The sequence below is a fragment of the Papio anubis genome, chromosome 20, assembly GCF_008728515.1.
Source record: "Papio anubis isolate 15944 chromosome 20, Panubis1.0, whole genome shotgun sequence".
NCBI lineage: Eukaryota > Metazoa > Chordata > Mammalia > Primates > Cercopithecidae > Papio > Papio anubis.
Genome location: NC_044995.1, coordinates 10,500,523 through 10,521,930, shown reverse-complemented (window position 1 = coordinate 10,521,930; position 21,408 = coordinate 10,500,523). Strand labels below are relative to the sequence as shown.

The window sequence follows — 21,408 nt, the reverse complement described above, 5'->3', positions numbered from 1 at the left end:
AGGAAACCACGAACTATTATACAGATATTATACAAACTACTATACAGATATTATACAAACTATTATACAGATATTATACAAACTACTATACAGATATTATACAAACTATTATACAGATATTAAAAGTATGGAATAATCTCTTCACATGGATAAATAACAGGACAGTGTCTATTCCATTTACTCATGTGTGTCAACAAGGGATTTAGATACAGATATAGGTTTCACATATAGGGACTAGATCTGAAAGTCTCCCTAAGAAGGACCTGACCTAGGCAGTTGCCTCTAGAAGAGAGACAAGGTGCAGTAGATAGGATAGAATGGCACCTCGCATCCATTCCAACTTTATGCCAGTGAGCTTTCTTTTGATGGCAGAATTCCCAAAAGAAAAACCAAGCAAAAAAATCCAACAACAGGCTGGGTGCGGCAGTTCACACTTATAATCCCAGCACTTTGGAAGGCTGAGGTGGGCAGATCATGAAGTCAAGAGATCGAGACCATCCTGGCCAACATGGTGAAAACCCATCTCTACTAAAAATACAAAAGTTAGCCGGGCATGGTGGCGGGCGCCTGTAGTCCCAGCTACTTGGGAGGCTGAGGCAGGAGAATCACTTGAACCTGGGAGGCGGAGTGAGCTGGTTGCAGTGAGCTGATTTGGCACCGCTGTACTCTAGCCTGGGCGACAGAGCGAGCCTCCATCTCAAAAAAAAGAAAAAAGAAAAAAATCCAGCAACAATAGTGACCAAGCCCTACACATCCCACAACTCCTTGTAGCTAAGATCAAGGTACAGATTAAGTTCTGCGATTTGCCCTCACTCTCATGACACTGGAAGGAGAAGGGGAGTGGAGTCATATCTTCTGCCCGTTTTGCTGCCAGCTTCCATGAACACACAGACACCGGGCTCTTCTGTAACAGAAGCCTTGTCTCCAATTGCTGTAGTTGGCTGGGCAGTGGCTCACGCCTGCAGTCCCAGCACTTTGGGAGGCTGAGGCAGGTGGATCACTTGAGGTCGGGAGATCGAGACCAGCCTGGCCTACATGGTGAAACCCTACGTCTACTAAAAATACAAAAATTAGCCAGGCGTGGTGGTGCAGGCCTATAATCCCAGCTACTCCAGAGGCTGAGGCAGGAGAATCACTTGAACCTGGGGCGTTCAATGAGGTTGCAGTGAGCCAAGATCACGCTACTTTACTCCAGGTGGGTGAAAGAGTGAAACTCCGTCTCAAAGAAAAAAAAAAAAATTGGACTGGGAAAGATTTTTTCCAAGTAATGTTCCAAATCAAGAAAATGTGCAAGAAAGGCTAGCATCACCAAAAATGGAAACTCTCAAATTATCTTATTTCAAACCAATTATTTTAATCCTCACTATTAAGGAACTTTCCCCCCAACTACTACCAGAACCAATTCCAATTTCACTGGAATGAGATATTACAGATCCTCAATCTTTTCAATGTCTCATAGTCAAAATCTGGCACTCAAAATTACCATATATACTAGGAGACTGTATGACCAGATAAAAAGAAACAGTAGAAAGAGACCTATAAATGTTAAAATCTTCAGGCAGATTTTAAAGTAATTTAAAATGCTCAATAAAATAGAACATGGAATAAATATTGAGAAAAACGGAAGTATGTGAAAAGGCAAACTGCATAAATAAAACATGTGAACTAAATTTAAGAAATCAAGGCCAGGCACGGTGGCTCATGCCTGTAATCCCAATACTTTGGGAGGCTGAGGTGGGCAGATCACCTGAGGTCAGGAGTTCGAGACCAGCCTGGTCAACATGGGGAAACCCTGTCTCTAATAAAATACAAAAAAAATTAGCTGGGCATGGTGGTGGGTGTCTGTAATCCCAGCTACTCAGGAGGCTGAGGCAGGAGAATCGCTTGAACCTAGGAGGCGGAGATTGCAGGGAGCCAAGATCACACCACTTCACACCAGCCTGGGCAACAGAGTGATACTCTGTAAAAATAATAATAATAATAATAAAGAGTCTAGGACAGCATGGTGGCTCATGCATGTAATCCCAGCACTTTGGGAGGCCAAGGCAGGAGGATCATTTGAGCCCAGGAGTTTGAGATCAGCCTGGGCAATATAGTGAGAGTTCGTCTCTACAAAATTTTTTATAAAAGTTAGCCAGGTGTGCAATTAGCCAAGCATGGTGGCACACGCCTGTAGTCCCAGCTACTTGGGAGGCTGAAGTGGGAGGTCATTTGAGCCCAGGAAGTTGAGGTTGCTGGGAGTCGTGATGACGCCACTGCACTCCACCCTGGGTGACAGAGCCAGACCCTATCTCGAACAAACAAGAAAGTCCAGTAGGTGTAACTGGAGTCCCAGAAGAAAAAACAGAAGAATGGAATACACAGACAATGGCTGAAATTGAGAACTGAAGAAAGTTACTGAATCTCAGTTGCAAGAATATTAAAGAATCCCAGTTGGGATGAAAACAAAACCACATCCAGGCACTTCACAGTAAAACACTGAACGACAAAGAGAAACAATTCAGCAGTAAAGTCGAAAGAGCTATCTCCTGCCATTGATGTCGCAAATGTGCAAAGTCACGGTTAACACCTTATGCCAGGATAAATATAAATGTGACTCTAAAAGCCACACTGCTTATAGATCATAGCTTTTCTGATGTGAACTTTGGCTAAACGCACGATTACAACAGTCAGCCTCAGTTCACTGTGTCCTCTGCCGCAGGTGTTGGCTGCTCTTGCAAATAAGTCAAGTGCATAGTTCCTATGCTACAACTTCACCTCAGAGAGTTTCTGGCTTGGCTGCAAGCTCTCAGCTTAGGGTAAAAAATCACTGGTAACCCAGATAAAGGTACAATACAGGTTAGGACATAATAGCCACCGACATTTTACCCACATATAACCACCAGGTCTAAGAGACCATTTCCTGCCTATAAGGACAATATTTTCAGGCTGGGTGTGGTGGATCATGCCTGTAATCTCAGCACTTTGGGAGGACAAGGTGGGTGTATCACCTGAGGTCGGGAGTTCAAGACCAGCCTGGCTAACATGGTGAAATTCCATCTCTACTAAAAATACAAAAATTAACCAGGCATGGTGGCAGGTGCCTATAATCCCAGCCACTCAGGAGGCTGAGGCAGGAGAATCGGTTGAACCTGGGAGGTGGAGGTTGCAGCTGCAGCGAGCCAAGATCGCACCACTGCACTGCACTCCAGTCTGAGCAACAAAGTGAGACTCCATCTACAAAAACAAAAACAAAAACAAAAAAAAGAAAAACTGACTAATATTTTCCCATAGCACATTCTGGTCCTGTTGTAGACAGGCAGAGACCATTTACCAAAATTAGGACATAGTCATTATAAGAAGCCTTGACCCTCTTCCCAAACTCCCTCACCTGTTCTCTCCCTCATGACCTTCATGCAGAGATCCTTTCTATCCATCTTTTGAAAGATTCTTAAGGTTATGTTCCAAGCTTGTTGCTCTTCATAGTGCTTGATCAAGAGGTTTGCAAGTTCTTCCCGGGATGCTTTTTTGACCTCAGTCCAGGGAATCTGCTTGAGTTCAAGATGCAAAGTCATTTGCTTGAGATATTCCTTAAATTTCCTGAACTCCTCCTTTTTGAGCTCCTCCAGATACCACATAAGACCAAAATCAGAGAAGAAAGAGGCCGCCATCTTGTCCGGAGCAGAGATACCAATCCTCAAAGAGACAGTGACCAGGAACAACAAATAAATAAAACCTGTGGAAAATTCAGGATAGTGCCAAATTATTAAAAATAAATGGATCAAGATTACCATTTTCTTATATAGTATCTTGCTAGTATTGGGGGCATGGTGATGAAGGCAGAAAGTTATTAGGTTCATTTCACCTTTTCATTGAAATGGTCATGCAAAGTCTCAATAACAGATGGGGGAATCAGACACAATAATCTAGAAGATACGAGAATACTACAGTCACCTGACATAGCCTCAATAACCAGGCAAATATAGACTTTACATTTTTAGAAATCACACTGTAGCTACAGGAATTACACTGTAGCTACAGGAATTACACTGTAGCTACGGGAATTACACTGTAGCTACAGGAATTACACTGTAGCTACAGGAATTACACTGTAACTATGGGAATTACGCTGTAGCTACGGGAATTACATTTTTACTTTTAAATATAGAAATTACACTGTAAATAGGGAAATTACATTTTTACATTTTAATATAGAAATTACATTGTAAATATGGAAATTACATTTTTCTCAGTAAACAATAGAGAAGGCATGCCCCACAAATGTAGCCAACTGATTTTGACAAAGGCACAACGAAGGAGAATTGTCTCTTCCGTAAATGGTGCTGGAACAACCGGAAGTCCCTCCCTAGCTCTCTTTCTCCCCATCTCTTCCTCTGACTCTATTACGTGGGGACACAGAAGGCAGCCGTGTACAATCCAGAGTGTTCATCAGGAGCGGACTCTGCTGGACCTTGATTTGAACTTCCAGCCTTCAGAATTAGAGGAAATAAACTTGTTGGTAATCCATCCAGTCTGCAGTATTTTGTAGTGACCTAGAGAAATGATCCCTGGAAGTCTAGTCTTATCTACGGTACTTTGTTATGGTCACACTCATGCAAAGGCCTGGAAGTATAACAGATACCCTAGTGGCAATCGATACGCCCAGGGTCCAGATCAGATCTCGGTTTCTAAGACCGCTTCCTAACAAAAGAAACCCAGCGCAGGCTGAAGGAGCCTCCAATGGCTAAAACTGTAACCACTTGAGCAAGAAGAATTCCAAGTAACTTAGCTGGATGGATTCTTCCCCTTTAAGGAGATGCGGTATAACTCCCCACCTCTCAAGTGTGGTGTATTCGTCTGTTCTCACGCTGCTGATCAAGACATAATCCAAGACTGGGTAATTTATAAAGAAAAAAGTAGTTGAATGGACCCACAGTTCCATGTGGCTGGGGAGGCCTCACAATCATGGCAGAAGGCAAAAGGCACACCTTACATGGCGGCAGACAAGAGAGAGGACCAAACGACAGGGGTTTCCCCTTATAAAACCATCAGGTCTCATGAGACTTATTCACTATTATGAGAATGGTATGGGGGAAACCACCATGATTCAATGATCTCCCAGTTGGTCCCTCCCACAGCACCTGGGAATTATGGGAGCTACAATTCAAGATGAGATTTGGGTGGGGACATACAGCCAAACCACATCATGTGGGTTGTACATAGAGACTTTGTAAACAATATAGTATAGCCGGGCGCAGTGGCTCACTCCTGTAATCCTAGCACTTTGGGAGGCCGAGGCAGGTGGATCTGGAATTCAGGAGATCGAGACCATCTCGGCCAACATGGCGAAACCCCATCTCTACTAAAATACAAAAAATTAGCCGGGTGTGGTGGTGTGCACCTGTAGTCCCAGCTACTTGGGAGGCTGAGGCAAGGGAATCACTTGAACCCAGGAGGCAGAGGTTGCAGTGAGCTGAGATCACACCACTGCACTCCAGCCTGGCAACAGAGCCAGACTCTGTCTCAGTAAACAGCATAGCATAGCATAGCATAAAAAAGGGGGTAGGGAGTAACTTCAGAGTGGAGAAACCAGCCAGACACCTAAGCTAGGAGATCAAGGCCAACATGGGTAGGAAGTGGTAGTGATAGCATATGATATGATGAGAAGGGCACCTTTCCCCCATGGTCTTCCTCCCCAAAGCCCCAGTCTCGCAATGAGAAACATCACACAGACCCAATATGAAGGATGTCCCACAAATACCTGACCAGTGCTTCTCAAAGCTTTCAAGATCACTGAAAACAAGTAAATCCTGAGAGTGGTCCTAGTTTAGAGAACTCAATGGAGACACAGCAACAAAACCTAATGGGGGATCCTAGATGAGGTCCAGGCACATCAAAAGGATATTAGGGGCTGAGTGTGGTGGCTCACGCCTGTAATCCCAGCACTTTGGGAGGCTGAGGCAGGTGGATCACGAGGTCAGGAGTTCGAGACCAGCCTGACCAACATGGTAAAACCCTGTCTCTACTAAAAATGTAAAAATTTGCTGGGCATGGTGGTGGGCGCCTATAATTCCAGCTACTTGGGAGGCTGAGGCAGGAGAATCATTTGAATCTGGAAGGCAGAGGTTGCAGTGAGCTGAGATCGCACCATTGCACTCCAGCCTGGGTAACAGAGCAAGAATTTTGTCTTTAAAAAAAAAAAAAAAAAAAAGATATTAGGTAAAAAGGGGGGAAATCTGAAGAAATAATCTTTAGTTAATAATCTATTAATACTAGTTTATTAGTTATGACAAATGTACCATGGTAATGAAAGTGGTTACAAGAGAAACATGGCACAGGATTTATGGGAACTCTCTGCACTATTTTTGCAAACTTTTCTGTGTCTAAAACAAGTCTAAAATTTTAAAAGATACTAAAAACATAGGGCAAATAGTTACTGATATTAGATATACAAAAAATCAACACACTGGACCAGGCGCGGAGGCTCACACCTGTAATCTCAGCACTTTGGGAGGCCGAGGTGGGCAGATCATGAGGTCAGGAGATCAAGACCATCCTGGCTAACACGGTGAAACCCCATCTCTACAAAAAATACAAAAAATTAGCCGGGTGTGGCGGCGGGAGCCTGCAGTCCCAGCTACTCAGGAGGCTGAGGCAGAAGAATGGCATGAACCTTGGAGGCGGAGCTTGCAGTAAGCTGAGACTGCGCCACTGCGCTCCAGCCTGGGCGACAGAGCAAGACTCTGTCTCAAAAAAAAAAAAAAAAAAAAAACAACGCATTTTCTTATGGATATTTATACAAACAAGAGCACATTCTTTTCAAGCATACATGGAACATTCATGACAATTATGCTCTGAGCTGTAAAGCAAATCATAATTCAAAAAGAAAAAGCCAACAGTAGCGAGGTCATTTTTGTCTTAAAGGCAATGAAATTAGAGATCAGTAGTAAAGTCAATAAAAGGCTTAAGTTATACAGTGGAAAATAAAAATAAAACTGTTTTATTCATGGGTGGTCATTAGGCAGAATGTTGCCCCGAATAACCTAGGTAAATTTGGAGAAAATCTTTAAAAAACAATTTAATAACATCTAAGATCCAAAAATTAGAGAAAAGTAGCCGGGCACCTGTAGTTCCAGCTACTTGGGAGGCTGAGGCACAAGAATCGCTTGAACCTGAGAGGTGGGGGTTGCAGTGAGCTGAGATCATGCCACTGCACTCCAGCCTGGACGATAGAATGAGACTGTCCCAGAGAAACAAACAAAAAACCCCCACAAAAATTAGGGAAAATTATTAAGCAGTATTCGGAATGAGAATACGATGATGGAAAGGTGACCTTCATGGCTTCTCCTCTGGGTGCTTTGGCCAATAGTTTTTAAAAGCCTACTTTTAGTAAAATCTTAATTGTAGGAACATGTATCTGAGTCCTGAGGCCACCACTGAGCAAGGCCTAAGGCAATGCTTCTCCAAGCAACATCAGCACCAACTGGCAACTTGCTTTGGAAATCCCCAGTTCCTTCCCGAGACATACTAAATGCTGAGGGTAGGGCAGAGCCACTTGTTACACCTTCAGTTGATTCTGACACATGCCCAAGTTTGAAACCCACTGACTTAAAGAATGACTTTGGGCAAGAACATTGCTGGTGCTTTGCTCTGAAACTGTCTTGGAGAAGCAGGCAACGAGAGCTGGACTTTTCTTGATGTAGAGACAGCGTCAAGATCAGAGTTTAGCCTCTTGCCACAGGCTGAAATATTGATACCTCCTGCTCTGGGAAGAGATCCTCTGAAAGTGAAGGGAAAGACTGCATTCAGATTTGCTACAGATCGAACTTTCAATATTCCCCCAAACACACACACACACGCACACACACGTGCACACACACACACACTCTACCACCACTACCACCACAAAAATCCCCAGGGAATCTTCTCTGCATCCAATGTGTGTCCCCCTGCAAAAGTTACATGCTGAAGTATGACGTTTTTGAAAACAGCATCCTTGTAGATACAATGAGCCACACTGGAGGTCATCAAGTGCAACTGAACTCTGGGATTGTTTGGAAATAGCATCCTCGTAGATGTAATTAGCTGTCCTGGAACATGTAAGATGAGGTCATACTAAAGCAGGGTGGGCCCCCAGTCCAATATGATTGGTGACCTCATTGAAGGGGGATAATCTGGCCGGGCGCAGTGGCTCACACCTGTAACCCCAGCACTTTGGGAGGCCGAGGTGGGCGGATCACCTGAGGTCAGGAATTCGAGACCACCCTGGCCAACATGGTGAAATCTTGTCTCTACTACAAATACAAAAATTAGCCAAGTGGTGGTACGCACCTGTAATCCCAGTTACTCGGGAGGCTGAAGCAGGAGAATCACTTGAACCCAGGAGGTGGAGCTTGCAGTGAGCCGAGATCACGCCACTGCACTCCAGTCTGGGCAATAAAGTGAGACTCCATCTCAAAAAATAAAAATAAAAAAGGGGAAAATCTGGACACATATGAATAGAAGGAAGAGGATATCATGCCACAGGGAAAATGCCACTTACTAACCAAAGCACACGTAAAGCAAGTGGAAGTTAATAGAGAGGAATGAAACTGATTCTCCCTCACAGTCTTCAGAAGGAATTACAGCTGCCAACACCTTAATTTTGGACTTACTAGCCTTCAGAACTGTGAGACAGTAAGTTTGTGTTGCATAAGCTGTCTGTTTTGTGGTACATTGTTATGGCAGTCCCAGGAAGCTAATACAATGTGTTAGTATCAGATTTGACAGAGATAATTAGTGGTCTAGAAGACAAGTAAAGAGAAGTCATCCAAGGAGAATTAGAGAAAAAAGACTAAGATCATAAAAGACGACAAGAGACTGAGGATGAAAAGGGCTAACACTTGTTATTGGCTCCCCAAAAGGAGAAAAGAGACTGTGGACCAGATGTAGTATGTTTTATTAGGTTGATGCAAAAGTAATTGTGGTTTTTGCCGTGAAAAATAACGCAAAAACTGCAATTACTTTTGCACCAACCTAATGTAAGATTGCTACTAGGATGCTTCTTTTTATAACTTTTTTTCAATTGAGACAGTTTCACTCTTGTTGCCCAGGCTGGAATGCAGTGGCACAATCTTAGCTCACTGTAACCTCCACCTCCCAGGTTCAAGTGATTCTCCTGCCTCAGCCTCCCGAGTCGCTGGAATCACAGGTGCCCGCCACCACGCCCAGCTAATTTTTTTGTATTTTTAGTAGAGACGGGGTTTCACCATGTTGGCCAGGCTGGTCTCGAACATCTGACCTCAGGTGATCCACTCGCCTCTGCCTCCCAAAGTGCTGGGATTACAGGCATGAGCTACTGTGCCTGACCTGGATGTTTCTATTAACCAATTAAAAAAAAAATCAATCTACTAATTAAGAAGCCAGTAAAGTCCAAGAGTATAAATAACAAACCCACACCTAGACACATTACAGGGAAACTTAATGACATTAGAACACAAAGAAATTAGACAAAAGGGAAAATTTTGAAAGCATTCCAGAGTGAGGTTAAGGCAAGGGAAGGGCAATAATTTGTTCGAAAGGTTGTGCCATTATGTTGACAGCTGACCTATCAGATACTACAGAAAGAAGAAACTAAAGCAGCAAACCATAGAAGGTGCCCAAAACACCTTGAGCTGCTGACTCAAGTCTAACCAGACTAAAATAATCTTTAAGAAATAAGACCAGGTGCAGTGGCTCACGCCTGTAATCCCAGCACTTTGGGAGTCCGAAGCGGGTGGATCACGAGGTCAGGAGATTGAGACCATCCTGGCTAACACAGTGAAACCTCGTCTCTACTAAAAATATAAAAAATTAGCCAGGCATGGTGGTGGGTGCCTGTAGTCCCAGCTACTCGGGAGGCTGAGGTAGGAGAATTGTTTGAACCCGGGAGGCGGAGGTTGCAGTGAGCCGAGATCACACCACTGCACTCCAGCCTGGGCAACAGAGTGAGACTCTGTCTCAAAAATAAAGTAAAAACAGGCATTTGCAGATAAATGACAAATTTTCCAACAGAGGACTTACACTCCAGGAAATTCTGAAAATTGACCACTGGAGAGAAGGAAAATTATTCCAGGTGAAAATTAAGAGATGCCACAGCGAATTCAAAGAAAAGTTGCTTTATAGAGTCAGTCTTGTGAGACAGAAAATACAATTAAAATTTATCACAGCTGGCATGTAAATCAAAAAAAAAAAAAAAGAGAGAGAGAGAAAAAGGACATCAAGAGATCTAATGTTCTTCTCCGGGAAGGTGACAGAAGTAAAACTTTGATATGAAATTCTGATAAGCCCACTGATAGAATTCTGATATAACCATAAAAAAGTTTGCCTGCCGAAGTAGATAAAGAGGAAAAATATCAAACTAATCCAAAAAATAACAAAGAAAGACAGAAATAGGAACCTAGAATATATAGGGTAAATAAAAAAGGGATGGTCGATTTAAACTCTTATTAGTAATTACACAAAATAATTGCCTCAATGGTACAGAGGCAAAGCTGGTGAGACTAAATACAAAAACCAAATACTTGCTCTTTAAAGAGGTAACGAAGAACAAAAAAACAAAAGTTGAAAGACTAAACAACATGCAAGTTTGAACCTAAAAAAATCTGGCGTAACTCACCCCAGTTAGAACGGCTATTACTAAAAAAAAAAAAAAACAACAACAAATGTTGGCAAAGATGCAGAGAAAAGGCAACTCTTACATTCCACTGGTAGGAATGTAAATTAGCAGAACCACAATAGAAAATGGTAGGGCAATTTCTCAAAAAATTAAGAATAGAACTACCATATAACCCAGTAATTCCACTGCTGGGTATATATATGTTTTAAAAGGGAAATTCAGACGTTGAAGAGATATCTGTACTCCCACGTCTATTGCAGCACTTTTTTTTTTTTTTTTTTTTTTTTTTTTGAGACGGAGTCTCACTCTGTCACCCAGGCTGGAGTGCAGTGGCTCGATCTCGGCTCACTGCAAGCTCCACCTCCCAGGTTCACGCCATTCTTCTGCCTCAGCCTCCCAAGTAGCTGGGACTACAGACGCCCGCCACCACGCCTGGCTATTTTTTTTTTTTTCTTTTTCTGTATTTTTAGTAGAGACAGGGTTTCACCATGTTAGCCAGGATGGTCTCGATCTCCTGACCTGGTGATCCACCCACCTCGGCCTCCCAAAGTGCTGGGATTACAGGCGTGAGACACCGCGCCCAGGCTGCAGCACTATCACTAATAACCAAGATATAGAAGCAGCCTAAGTGCCCGTCAATAAATGAATGCATAAAGAAAATGTGGTCTATAGACTCAGTGGAATACTAGCCATAAAAAATAATGAAATCTTGCCATTTGTGGCAACCTGGATGAACGTGGAGGACATGAGGTAAAATAAGGCAGGCACAGAAAGAAAACTACCATATGATCTCATTTATGTGGGGCATCTAAAAAGAACTTATAGAAGTAGAGAGTAGAATAGCGGTTACCAGAGGCTGGGGAAGGGATGGGAGAGTAGGGGGAGACCAGGAGCGACTGGTCAACAGGCACACTGACGGTTAGAAAAAGCAGGTTCTAGCATTCTCTTACACATGAGGGTAACTAAAGCAAGTAACAGTGTGGCGGATATTTCAAGATAGCTGGAAGATTTTGAGTATCACCACAAAGAAATGATAAATGTCTCAAGAAACAGAATCATTACACAATAGATACATGCGTCAAAATGGAACATTATACAATGGATACATGTGTCAAAATATCACACCGTACCCCATAAATATGTACAATTATGTGTCAATTAAAAAAATTTTTAAATGGGAAATCTGAACAAAATAGCATGTCATGCATGCATAAGGTATTATAACCAACCTTACTCACCAAACTCTATCCATTCCATTTATTGCATGACTTGAATTAGAGGCAAAAGACATTAAATTATTCCAGGTTTAAAAAAAAAAATCTGTTGTAACAATATTAATATCAGAAGAGCAGACCCCAAGCCAAAACATTAGTGATAAATCTAGATGCTGCATAATAACCACAGGGCTCAGATTACCAGGAAGAGAGAACAATTATAACCATACATGCAACAATAACATGGCCTTAAAATATACCAATGGTCAGCGGGGCACGGTGGCTCATGCCTATAATCCCAGCACTTCGAGAGGCCAAGGTGGGCGGATCATGAGGTCAGGAGATCTAGACCAGCCTGGCTAACACAGTGAAACCTCGTCTCTACTAAAAATACCAAAAAAAAAATAAAAATAAAAAATAAATTAGCCAGGCGTGGTGGCAGGCACCTGTAACCCCAGCTACTCGGGAGGCTGAGGCAGGAGAATGGTGTGAACCTGGGAGGCAGAGGCTGCAGTGAGCCAAGATCACACCACTGCACTCCAGCCCAGAACAGAGCAAGACTCCATCTCAAAATAAATATATACACACACACACACACGCTTATATGTGTGTATATGTGTATATGTGTATATATGTATATGTATATTTGTATGTATGTATATGTGTATATGTATATGTGTATATATGTATATGTGCATATGTGTATATGTATATATGTATATGTATATATGTGTATGTGTATATGTATATATGTATATATGTATGTGCATATGTGTATATATGTACATGTGTGTATGTATATATGTATATATGTATTTGTATATGTATATACATGTATATGTGTATATGTATGTCTATACACACACACCCCCCAATGGTCAGCACCATAAGGAGAATTAGGCAAGTCCCTAATCATAGGATATTTTATAAATTTGTTCTAGTAATTAAATAAACAAGTTAAAAAGAAAATAAAGGGTTTAAAGACAATGGATAAATTTTACCTTGTGGACACAGACCTTTTCATCCAATAAATGGAAAAAACACATTAAGATAGATGAATCATCTACCAACGTCAGCCATATACTGATCCTCAGGGCAAGCTTCAACATATTTCAAATAAGTTACACAGAATATTCTGATCACAGTTTATGTCAGAAATTGACAATGAAATGAAGGACATTCCAAAATTAAGAAACATACTTCTAAGTAACCTATGAATAAAGATAAAATATCGAATATAATGTTTTGAACTGAATATTTAATGCTACATATAAAGTGAGTGAAATGCAGCTAAATCAGGACCTAGAAAAATGTGTTACTTCAAAGGTATAAGGAAGGTTGTAAATTCATAAGCTAATTATACATTTAGCTAAAACGCAAAACATAGCAAAAGAAAGTAGAAAAAAAATCAATGAAATAAAAATTAAAATACAAGACTCAGTCAAAAGTAGATTCTTTGACAATACAAACTGGATAAGCCCCAACAAGTCTGATGAATAAGAAGACATGAGCAACAAATACCAGGAACAGAAGAAGAGACACCACTGTGTATCCTACAGACATCAAAAATAGAGACTATTACCATTTTGATGCCAATAAAACTGATATTTGTTTCAAATATATAAATTCTTAGAAAATGACAACTTTCATCTATTTTTTGTGTGTGAAGTTGTGAAAGCTTCGAGGTAGCGGGTGCCTGTAGTCCCAGCTACTCAGGAGGCTGAGGCAGGAGAATGGCGTGAACCCGGGAGGCAGAGCTTGCAGTGAGCTGAGATCCAGCCACTGCACTCCAGCCTGGGTGACAGAGCCAGACTCCATCTCAAAACAACAACAACAAAAAAAAAAAACATGTGAAATCCTTTCCCCAGAGAAGACTTCGGGCTCAAACGTCTTCATCAGCAAATTATTTCAAAATTTAAATAAAAATTATTTTTTTCCAGAATCTAACAGAGAGAGAGCATGGTGTGGGTATGTGAGAGAGCATAAGCACGTGTGTGTGTGGGAAAGTGAGAGAGAACGAACGCACACAGTCTCAAACTGAGGCATAGGTTGGATAATGAAAACAAGTTTACATCATCCTCAGCAAACTAACACAGGAACAGAAAACCAACCACCACATGTTCTCACACATAAGTGCGAGTTGAACAATGAGAACACAAATGGACACAGGGAGGGGAACATCACACACGGGCGCCTGTGGCGGGGGCAGGAAAGGGGAGGGAGAGCATTAGGACAACTACCTAATGCATGTAGGGCTTAAAACTTAGATGACCAGTTGATAGGAGCAGCAAACCACCATGGCACACGTATCCCTATGTAACAAACTGGCACATTCAGCACATGTATCCCAGAACTTAAAACAAAACAAAAAACAGGCTTAGTGTAAGAATTTGCATGTTAAGTCCACTTGTGAAAACAAATACAAAAATTTTTTAAAGTCCATTAAGTGTAAGGTCTGTACATTAGACAATGTACTATTAATTTCCTGTTTTTTATATAGTGTGGTTATCAAAAGAGCTTACTTTTATTCTTATTTTTAGAACACAAACCCTGAAGCATTTAGGGTAAAATACTAGGTGTCAATTTGTACAATGTGTACAAATCTTGAACAGATCAGGAAAAATACATAAGTGTAGAGAGACACTAAATAAGGTAAAGCTTTAACATTTGGTGATCCTAAGTAAAGGATATATTCTCGAAGCTGTTCTCTAAGGGTAAAATCACATTCATTTTTTTTTTTTAATAGTGTACTAGTTTCCTTGGGCTGGCATGACAACATACCACAAACTAGGTAACTTAAAACAGAAAGCTACTGCCTCATGGTTCTGAAGCCTAGATGTCCAAAATCAAAGTGTTGGCAGGGCAGTGCTCTCTCTGAAACCCAGGAGAGCCCCCCTTCCTTGCCTCTCATGGCTTCTGTGGTTTGCTGGCAATCTGTGTCATTTTTTGGTTTGCAGCTATGTAATTCCATTCTGTCACATGCCATTCTGCTTGTCTCTATCTTCATGTGGCCATTTTCTCTAAGACAGAGTTTCACTCTTGTTGCCCAGGCTGGAGTGCAATGGCGCAATCTTGGCTCACTGTAACCTCCACCTCCCAGGTTCAAGCAATCCTCCTGCCTCAGCCTCCCGAGTAGCTGAGATGACAGGGTTGTGCCACCACACTTGGCTAATTTTTTGTATTTCACCATGTTGGTCAGGCTGGTCTTGAACCTCCAACCTCAGGTGATCCACCCGCCTCGGCCTCCCAAAGTGTTAGCATTGCAGGCGTGAGCCACTGCGCCTAGCTTTGTGGCTTTGAGTCTCGCTCTGTCACCCAGGCTAGAGTGCAATGATGTAATCTCGGCTCACTGCAACCTCCGCCTCCTGGGTCAAGCGATTCTCCTGCCTCAGCCTCGTGAGTAGCTGGTATTACAGGCACCTGCTACCACGCCCAGCTGTTTTTTGTATTTTCAGTAGAGACTGGGTTTCACCATGTTGGCCAGGCTGGTCTTGAACTCCTGACCTCAGGTGATCCACCCACCTCGGCCTCCCAAAGTGCTGGGGTTACAGGCATGAGCCACCGTGCCCAGCCGCATGTGGTCATTTTCATAAGGACACCTGTCATTAAGTTAGGGGGCCTACCCACTCCAGTATGACCTCATCTTAACTAATAACATCTGCAACAACCTTATTTTGTCACCCTATGAAGGGGTTAGGACTTTAGTTTTTGTTTTTGATTTTGTGTGTGTGTGTTTTTAGGGTTGGGACACAATTCAACCCTTAACGGTAAAAACCAACTTTTATTGATATAGAAAGATAGATATTCTTTCTATACACGTTTATTTCATAGTCTAAACAAATGGCATAATTGGAGAAGGGGAATGAAAAGAGGTTGGCTAATGGATACCAAATTACACCTGGGGGTAGGAATGGGCGCACGGTAGGCTGAATATAGTTAATGATATCTTATTGTGTATTTTCAAGGGTTTTTCTAACTTTTATTTTAGGTTCAGGGGTACAGGTTACATAGGTGAAGTCGTATCACAGGGGTTTGGTGTACAGATTTTTTTCGTCTCCCAGGTACTAAGAATAGGACCCCACAGCTATCTTTTCCTGACCCTCTCCCTCCTCCCACCTGAGGATTCTGAAGGTTTCCAACAAAGAAATGATACGTGTATGAGGAGATGGATATGCTAATTACCCTGATTTAATGATACGTATCCATGTACCAACACATCACTCTGCATCTCATATACACAATTAGTATGAGTCAACTAAAAGTGTGATTTTCTTTTTAAATCACAAGCTGGAATTATAGTATCAAAGATGTTGCTGCCCTAGGTCAGAGAGCAAGCTCACAAGAGCAGAGCGGACTTGGGTCCCACCGTTCACGGGCAGGGGCCCCCTTACCTCATCCCTGTCTATGTCCTCCAGCTTCTCCTACATGTTTGTGTCAACAGAGATGAAGAATCTAATAAGAACATTCCCACCCTCGAAGCTCCAAGGTCTCCCTTCGTGACGAGTGTCCCCCACCTGCACTCCCCATTCTTCTCCCAGGTCTCAGGCTCAACTGGGAGGCACCTTATAGATACAGGGCGTTCATCTACCCCACTAACTGGAGAGAAGGAAAACGCTGGGTAAACAGGATGGAGAAGCCTGGCTGTGATTGATCAGGATCAACAAAGAAGACAGGGGGAAAGGAAGAAAGAAAAAGGAAGACCCAAAGTAACCAAGGAAATCAGCAGATAGAAGAGAAGCACAGCCCAGCACGACGCGCTGACTCACCGCTCCACGCCTTCCTGGTCTTAATGATTGGCGGCTGGAAGCGGGAGGAAAAGATCCCTGGTGCCATTTGATTGGCCAATGAATTGCTCCCTTCCCATTGGCTCAGGAGGGCTTTTGATGAACAGATCCAGAAAATATGTGAAGCGAAACTCCCACCGCCCCTTGAGGGCCTGTTCCAGACCTTTGCTCCTGGTGTCCTATAGAGCGAGGCATGTTTCAGGCTGAGGTCCCTATTTAGGATCCCCAGGCCTCCTGGCTGCAGATATGCTCCTCCGGTCTCTCCAAAATGGTTCATTTGGAGAGTTGAGGTGACTCTGTTCATAATTTAAATGCTTAATTCCTTCCTACATCCTAAACTCCTTGAAGAATGTCCATGTGGCACAACATCTTTCTGCCGTAACTAAACCTATCATGCAAGAAGAAATTATTAATTATTATTATTATTATTAGATACGGTCTCACTCTGTGGCCCAGGCTGGAGTGCAGTGGCATCATCTCGGCTCACTGTAACCTCCACCTCCCAGGTTCAAGAGATTCTCCTGCCTCAGCCTGCTGGTAGCTGGGATTACAGGTGCCCACCACCACGCCCTGCTAATTTTTGTATTTTTAGTAGAGACAGGGTTTCACCATGTTGGCCAGGCTGGTCTCGAACTCTTGACCTCAAGTGATCTGCCCGCCTCGGCCTCCCAGAGTGCTGGGATTGCAGGCGTGAGCCACTGTGCCTGGCCTGCAAGAAGAACTTAATGGATATTGGCTACTCTCTTGCTGCATAGGCAGAACAGGTGTTAAGTTTTTTAGACACGAGGTCAACATTTCATCCTTGGCAATACTTTTCCTTCTATTCCAGCTCCCTACAATCATTACAGTCATCTTCTGAGTTCGTACCAAACCTCAGTGTCCTAGGAGCTATCCTTTTACAATCACAATTTTACTTCCTCCTTATAAGAATCCTGAGTTCAGTGTTACGATGATCGTGATGACCCTGGTTTTGAAAGATGCACATCAAGGAGTGTAGAAACACATAATGAAAACTTTAAGGAATTACCGTAATCATAACACAAGTCTCCGTGGTCCAGAACCTACATTGAGAAGTGGACATGATGGGGACCTTTGCAGACTCCTGTAGCCGTAACAGCATACCCGTTCCACCCTCAGATGTTGCCACCAAAGTGAATTTCCAGTTGTGAAGTGAACTTCACTCACTTCGATTTTCTTTTTGTTTTTCCCAGTGATATACCTTCCCCTAAGAGATATGTTTTGTTTTCCTCATTTTCAAATTATAATGTGTCATTCGGTGACTTGATTCTTTTGACTGTTTTTGAGAGTAATCAATGGTAATTTGTTTTAGCTGCGGTTCGTTTCTAGCTCTTGCCTCACAGTATTTAAATGTATGAATAGGTCACCATTTCATGACGCATTCTGTCACTGATAGATGGTTGGGTTGTTTCTCAGTTTTTGCCAATATGAGCAAGGCTGTTTTGAACCTTCTTGCACGCATCCGTGAGCCCACAGGCCTCTTGGACTACCTGAGTGGAATGGCTGGGTCCCTGAGGCACAGGTGACTTCAGTTGCCTCTTCACACGTGGTTTCACCAATTATATTAGCATCAGGCCCAGGTGAATATCCCCACAGCTGCACCTCACTGCCTGCTCCCGATGTTGTTGATATTTTAAAGTAGTCCCCAAATATTGGTTGGAAAAAGGATCTTATTGTTTTCATTTGCTTTTATGTGATTATTAATACACATGAGCATTTTTCTCATGTTTGTGAGCCGTTTGTTGCCTCTTTGGTGAAATACCTTTTCGTTGTTTTCCTTATATTTCTATTGGTTGTTTTCCTTATATTTCTATTGGTTGTTTTCTGTTTTCATTTGCGTGAAGAAGTGCTTGACAGATTCTGAAACAGCGGCATGGTCAATTATGTGTTTTCATATATCTCCTCCCAGTTTGTGGTTTGTAGCTTTCGTTATGTAAGAACCATTCACTAAATAGCTTTTATTTTAAATGAAATCAAATTGATCAACATGTACTTCGTGTTTTATAACTGTGAGGGCTTTGTTGACAAAAATCATTCCCTGCTCTAACTCATGAAGGTATCTGATATTGTCTTTTAAAATAGGATCGAGTTTTGAATTTCACACAGAAATATTAAGTCACTTGTCATGACTTTTCTGTAAGGTAGGGAGAAGGGATCCATTTTTTTTTTTTTTTTTTTTTTTTTGGTCATTTAAATACAAATGGCACCAGCTCCTTTTAATGAATGGTTCACCTACTGTACTGCCCAGAAATCTGTTATAAAGCATCTTTTCATATTTGCCTACATTTGTTTCTGGGTTCTATGTTTTGTGTCACTATGTATTTGCTCATCTATGTGCCAATAAGTCTTTTTTTTTTTTGAGACAGAGTCTTGCTCTGTCGCCCAGGCTGGAGTGCAGTGGCATGATCTTGGCTCACTGTAATCTCCGTCTCCCAGACTCAAGTAATCCTCCCACCTCAGCCTCCCGAGTAGCTGGGACTACAGGCGCCCGCCACCACGCCCGGCTAATTTTTTATAATTTTAGTAGAGACAGGGTTTCACCGTGTTAGCCAGGATGGTCTCGATCTCCTGACCTCATGATCCGCCCGCCTCGGCCTCCCGAAGTGCTGGGATTACAGGCATAAGCCACCGTGCCTGGCCAACCAATAAGTCTTAATTACCATAGTTTTTAATTAAATCTTCATAGGGTGGATCCAGTTCAATCAACTTTCCCACCTCCCACCCACCTGTGTTCTTCAGGCATCTCTTGGCTTGTACTAGTCCCTTCTATTTTCCACATACATTTCAGAATTATTTTTTGATATGAAAATTTCTATTGGGATTTTATTGTTTTCCTGAATATAAAGGTCTATTTGGGAGCATATTGATATCTTCTTAATAATAATTCCTGTACAAGAATGTAATGTTATCCTTCATTTATAAGGATCTTGTATATGGCAGTAACATTCTATATCACATTCATTAAGGTTTACAATCTTTTATAAGAATTATTTCTAGTTTATATTTTTCTTGGAACTGCACGTGGCATCCTTTAAAATTTTAAATTCCAATTATTTTTTTTTTTAGAGAAATACAATCAGATTTGTATGTTGATTTATATTCACCAAATCTGCTTTGAATCCTAACCATTTATCAATAGATTTAAGGGGAGAGAGTTTGCAGGGATATTCAAATTATCTCCAATATGATAATTTCACCTCTTTCTTTCAGATCCGTTTTCATGCCCCAGTGAACAGGTGCACTATGTTGAAACAAGAGTGGGGACAGAGGCCATGTTTGTCTTGCGTCTTATTGTAAAAGATATTCTTTCATCATTTTCCCATCCATTATGAGATTTTTGGTGGCTTTTGCTTCTTTGGAATGCTTTACTGGGTGAAGGAAATTCTTTTATTTCCTAATTTACAAAGATACATCTAAAAGCATGAAGAGATATAGACTCTTTTATATTTCCCCTTTCGTACCTATGAAGATGCCCGTTTTTCTTTAATCTGTTCAATATGAGGAGTTATATTGATCAGTCATACCCAGAGCATTCTCCCTCCTGACCAAAGCAGATACCTGCACATGGCAGTGAGTTATCAGTCAATCATTAAAGGCCTCCAAGTGATTCCAATAGGCTGCCAAGCCAGGCCCCCTGGGTGGAGGATCTAGGAAGTTTCTCTGCAAATTCTATCACCTGTTAAACATCCCTTTGGTTGCATTCATTCCACAAATATTTATGGCCTCCCTCAGATTTGAAAGGATCCTTGCCAGGTGGTGGTGTAGACTAAACAGCGTATTCCCCTCATGGAGCTTATTGCAGAGATGGTTATCCAAAATGGAGATTATCGGTGGAGAACTTCTTTCCCCCCGGCACTGCCTAAATCAATTGTTTTGGAGGTTCTTGGTCAGATGCCCCGCGAGCTCCAACATCATAAACGGGGTCTGCTCTGTCTTCTAATCGGCAGACCCTGTTCAGTCCTGGGTGGAGGAAGACAACTGGGGCATCTGGGGCAGGAACACGCAGGTGCAGGAGTATTCCCCCTCCATCGTGAAGGTCATCAAGAACCCACCTCAGCCAATCAGGAGAGGAATCAGCTGGCTAATCACAGGGCAGGCACTGCCTTTTTCTTCCCGTTTCCTGGTTTGTTTGCTTTCGACCAGCCAAGGAGACCTGGTGGCAGGGTTGGTGAGTTACCTTTCTGGCCGATTTGCTTCTTTGAATTTTAAGGTCTTTTTTATGACATTATATTGGTTCTTCAGCTTTCTCTTTGGTTAGGAGCTGGAAATAATACGGTGGGGGAATACAATGACTAAAGGTACTAAGGGCAGGCCAAACTGTTTTACCTTTTTCAAGTTCACATGGGTGAACTTGTGTCATGCTTCTTTTTTTTTTTTTGTAAACTTATTTAAGGTGACAGATAAAATTGCATGTATTGTGTGCAGCATGATGTTTTGAAGTGCATGTGTGTTGTGGGTGGAGTGGTTAAACGTAGTTAACTCATCATTGTAGCCTTATAGATGCCATTCTTCCATGTGATGTATAAAGTGTTAGAGGCAAAAAGAATGTTTTTATTGTAGTTATTATTTTTTATTTACTTTGAGACAGAGTCTCACTCTGTCGCCCAGGCTGGAGTGCAGTGGCACAATCTCGGCTCACTGCAAGCTCCGCCTCCTGGGTTCACACCATTCCCCTCCTCAGCCTCCCAAGTAGCTGGGACTACAGGCGCCGCCACCACGCCCGGCTAATTTTTTGTATTTTTAATAGAGACAGGGTTTCACTATGTTAGCCAGGCTG

The 21,408-nt window shown here is 42.2% G+C and overlaps 2 protein-coding genes across 5 annotated transcripts in view; one reads left to right on the top strand and one right to left on the bottom strand.

The window, feature by feature from the left end:
• The window catches only part of NLRP4 (NLR family pyrin domain containing 4), a 42,059-nt gene extending 24,988 nt beyond the window's left edge, over window positions 1-17,071 (bottom strand). The window contains exons 1-2 of one of the 2 annotated variants that reach the window (XM_003916157.4): window positions 16,221-17,071; window positions 3,371-3,715 (exon numbers count right to left, since the gene is read on the bottom strand). In XM_003916157.4, the coding sequence (XP_003916206.2) occupies window positions 3,371-3,650 (280 nt within the window). In that variant the 5' untranslated portion in view covers window positions 3,651-3,715; window positions 16,221-17,071. Of the gene's footprint in view, window positions 1-3,370; window positions 4,931-16,220 lie in introns of those variants that run through there. The other variant, XM_021931465.2, reaches the window with a different exon arrangement.
• A 2,638-nt stretch (window positions 17,072-19,709) lies between these two features.
• The window catches only part of NLRP11 (NLR family pyrin domain containing 11), a 57,836-nt gene continuing 56,137 nt past the window's right edge, over window positions 19,710-21,408 (top strand). The window contains exon 1 of one of the 3 annotated variants that reach the window (XM_021931464.1): window positions 19,710-20,799. The gene's annotated coding sequence lies outside the window, so the exon portion shown is untranslated. The remainder of the gene's footprint in view (window positions 20,800-21,408) is intronic. The other 2 variants (XM_009195389.4, XM_003916156.4) reach the window with 2 other exon arrangements.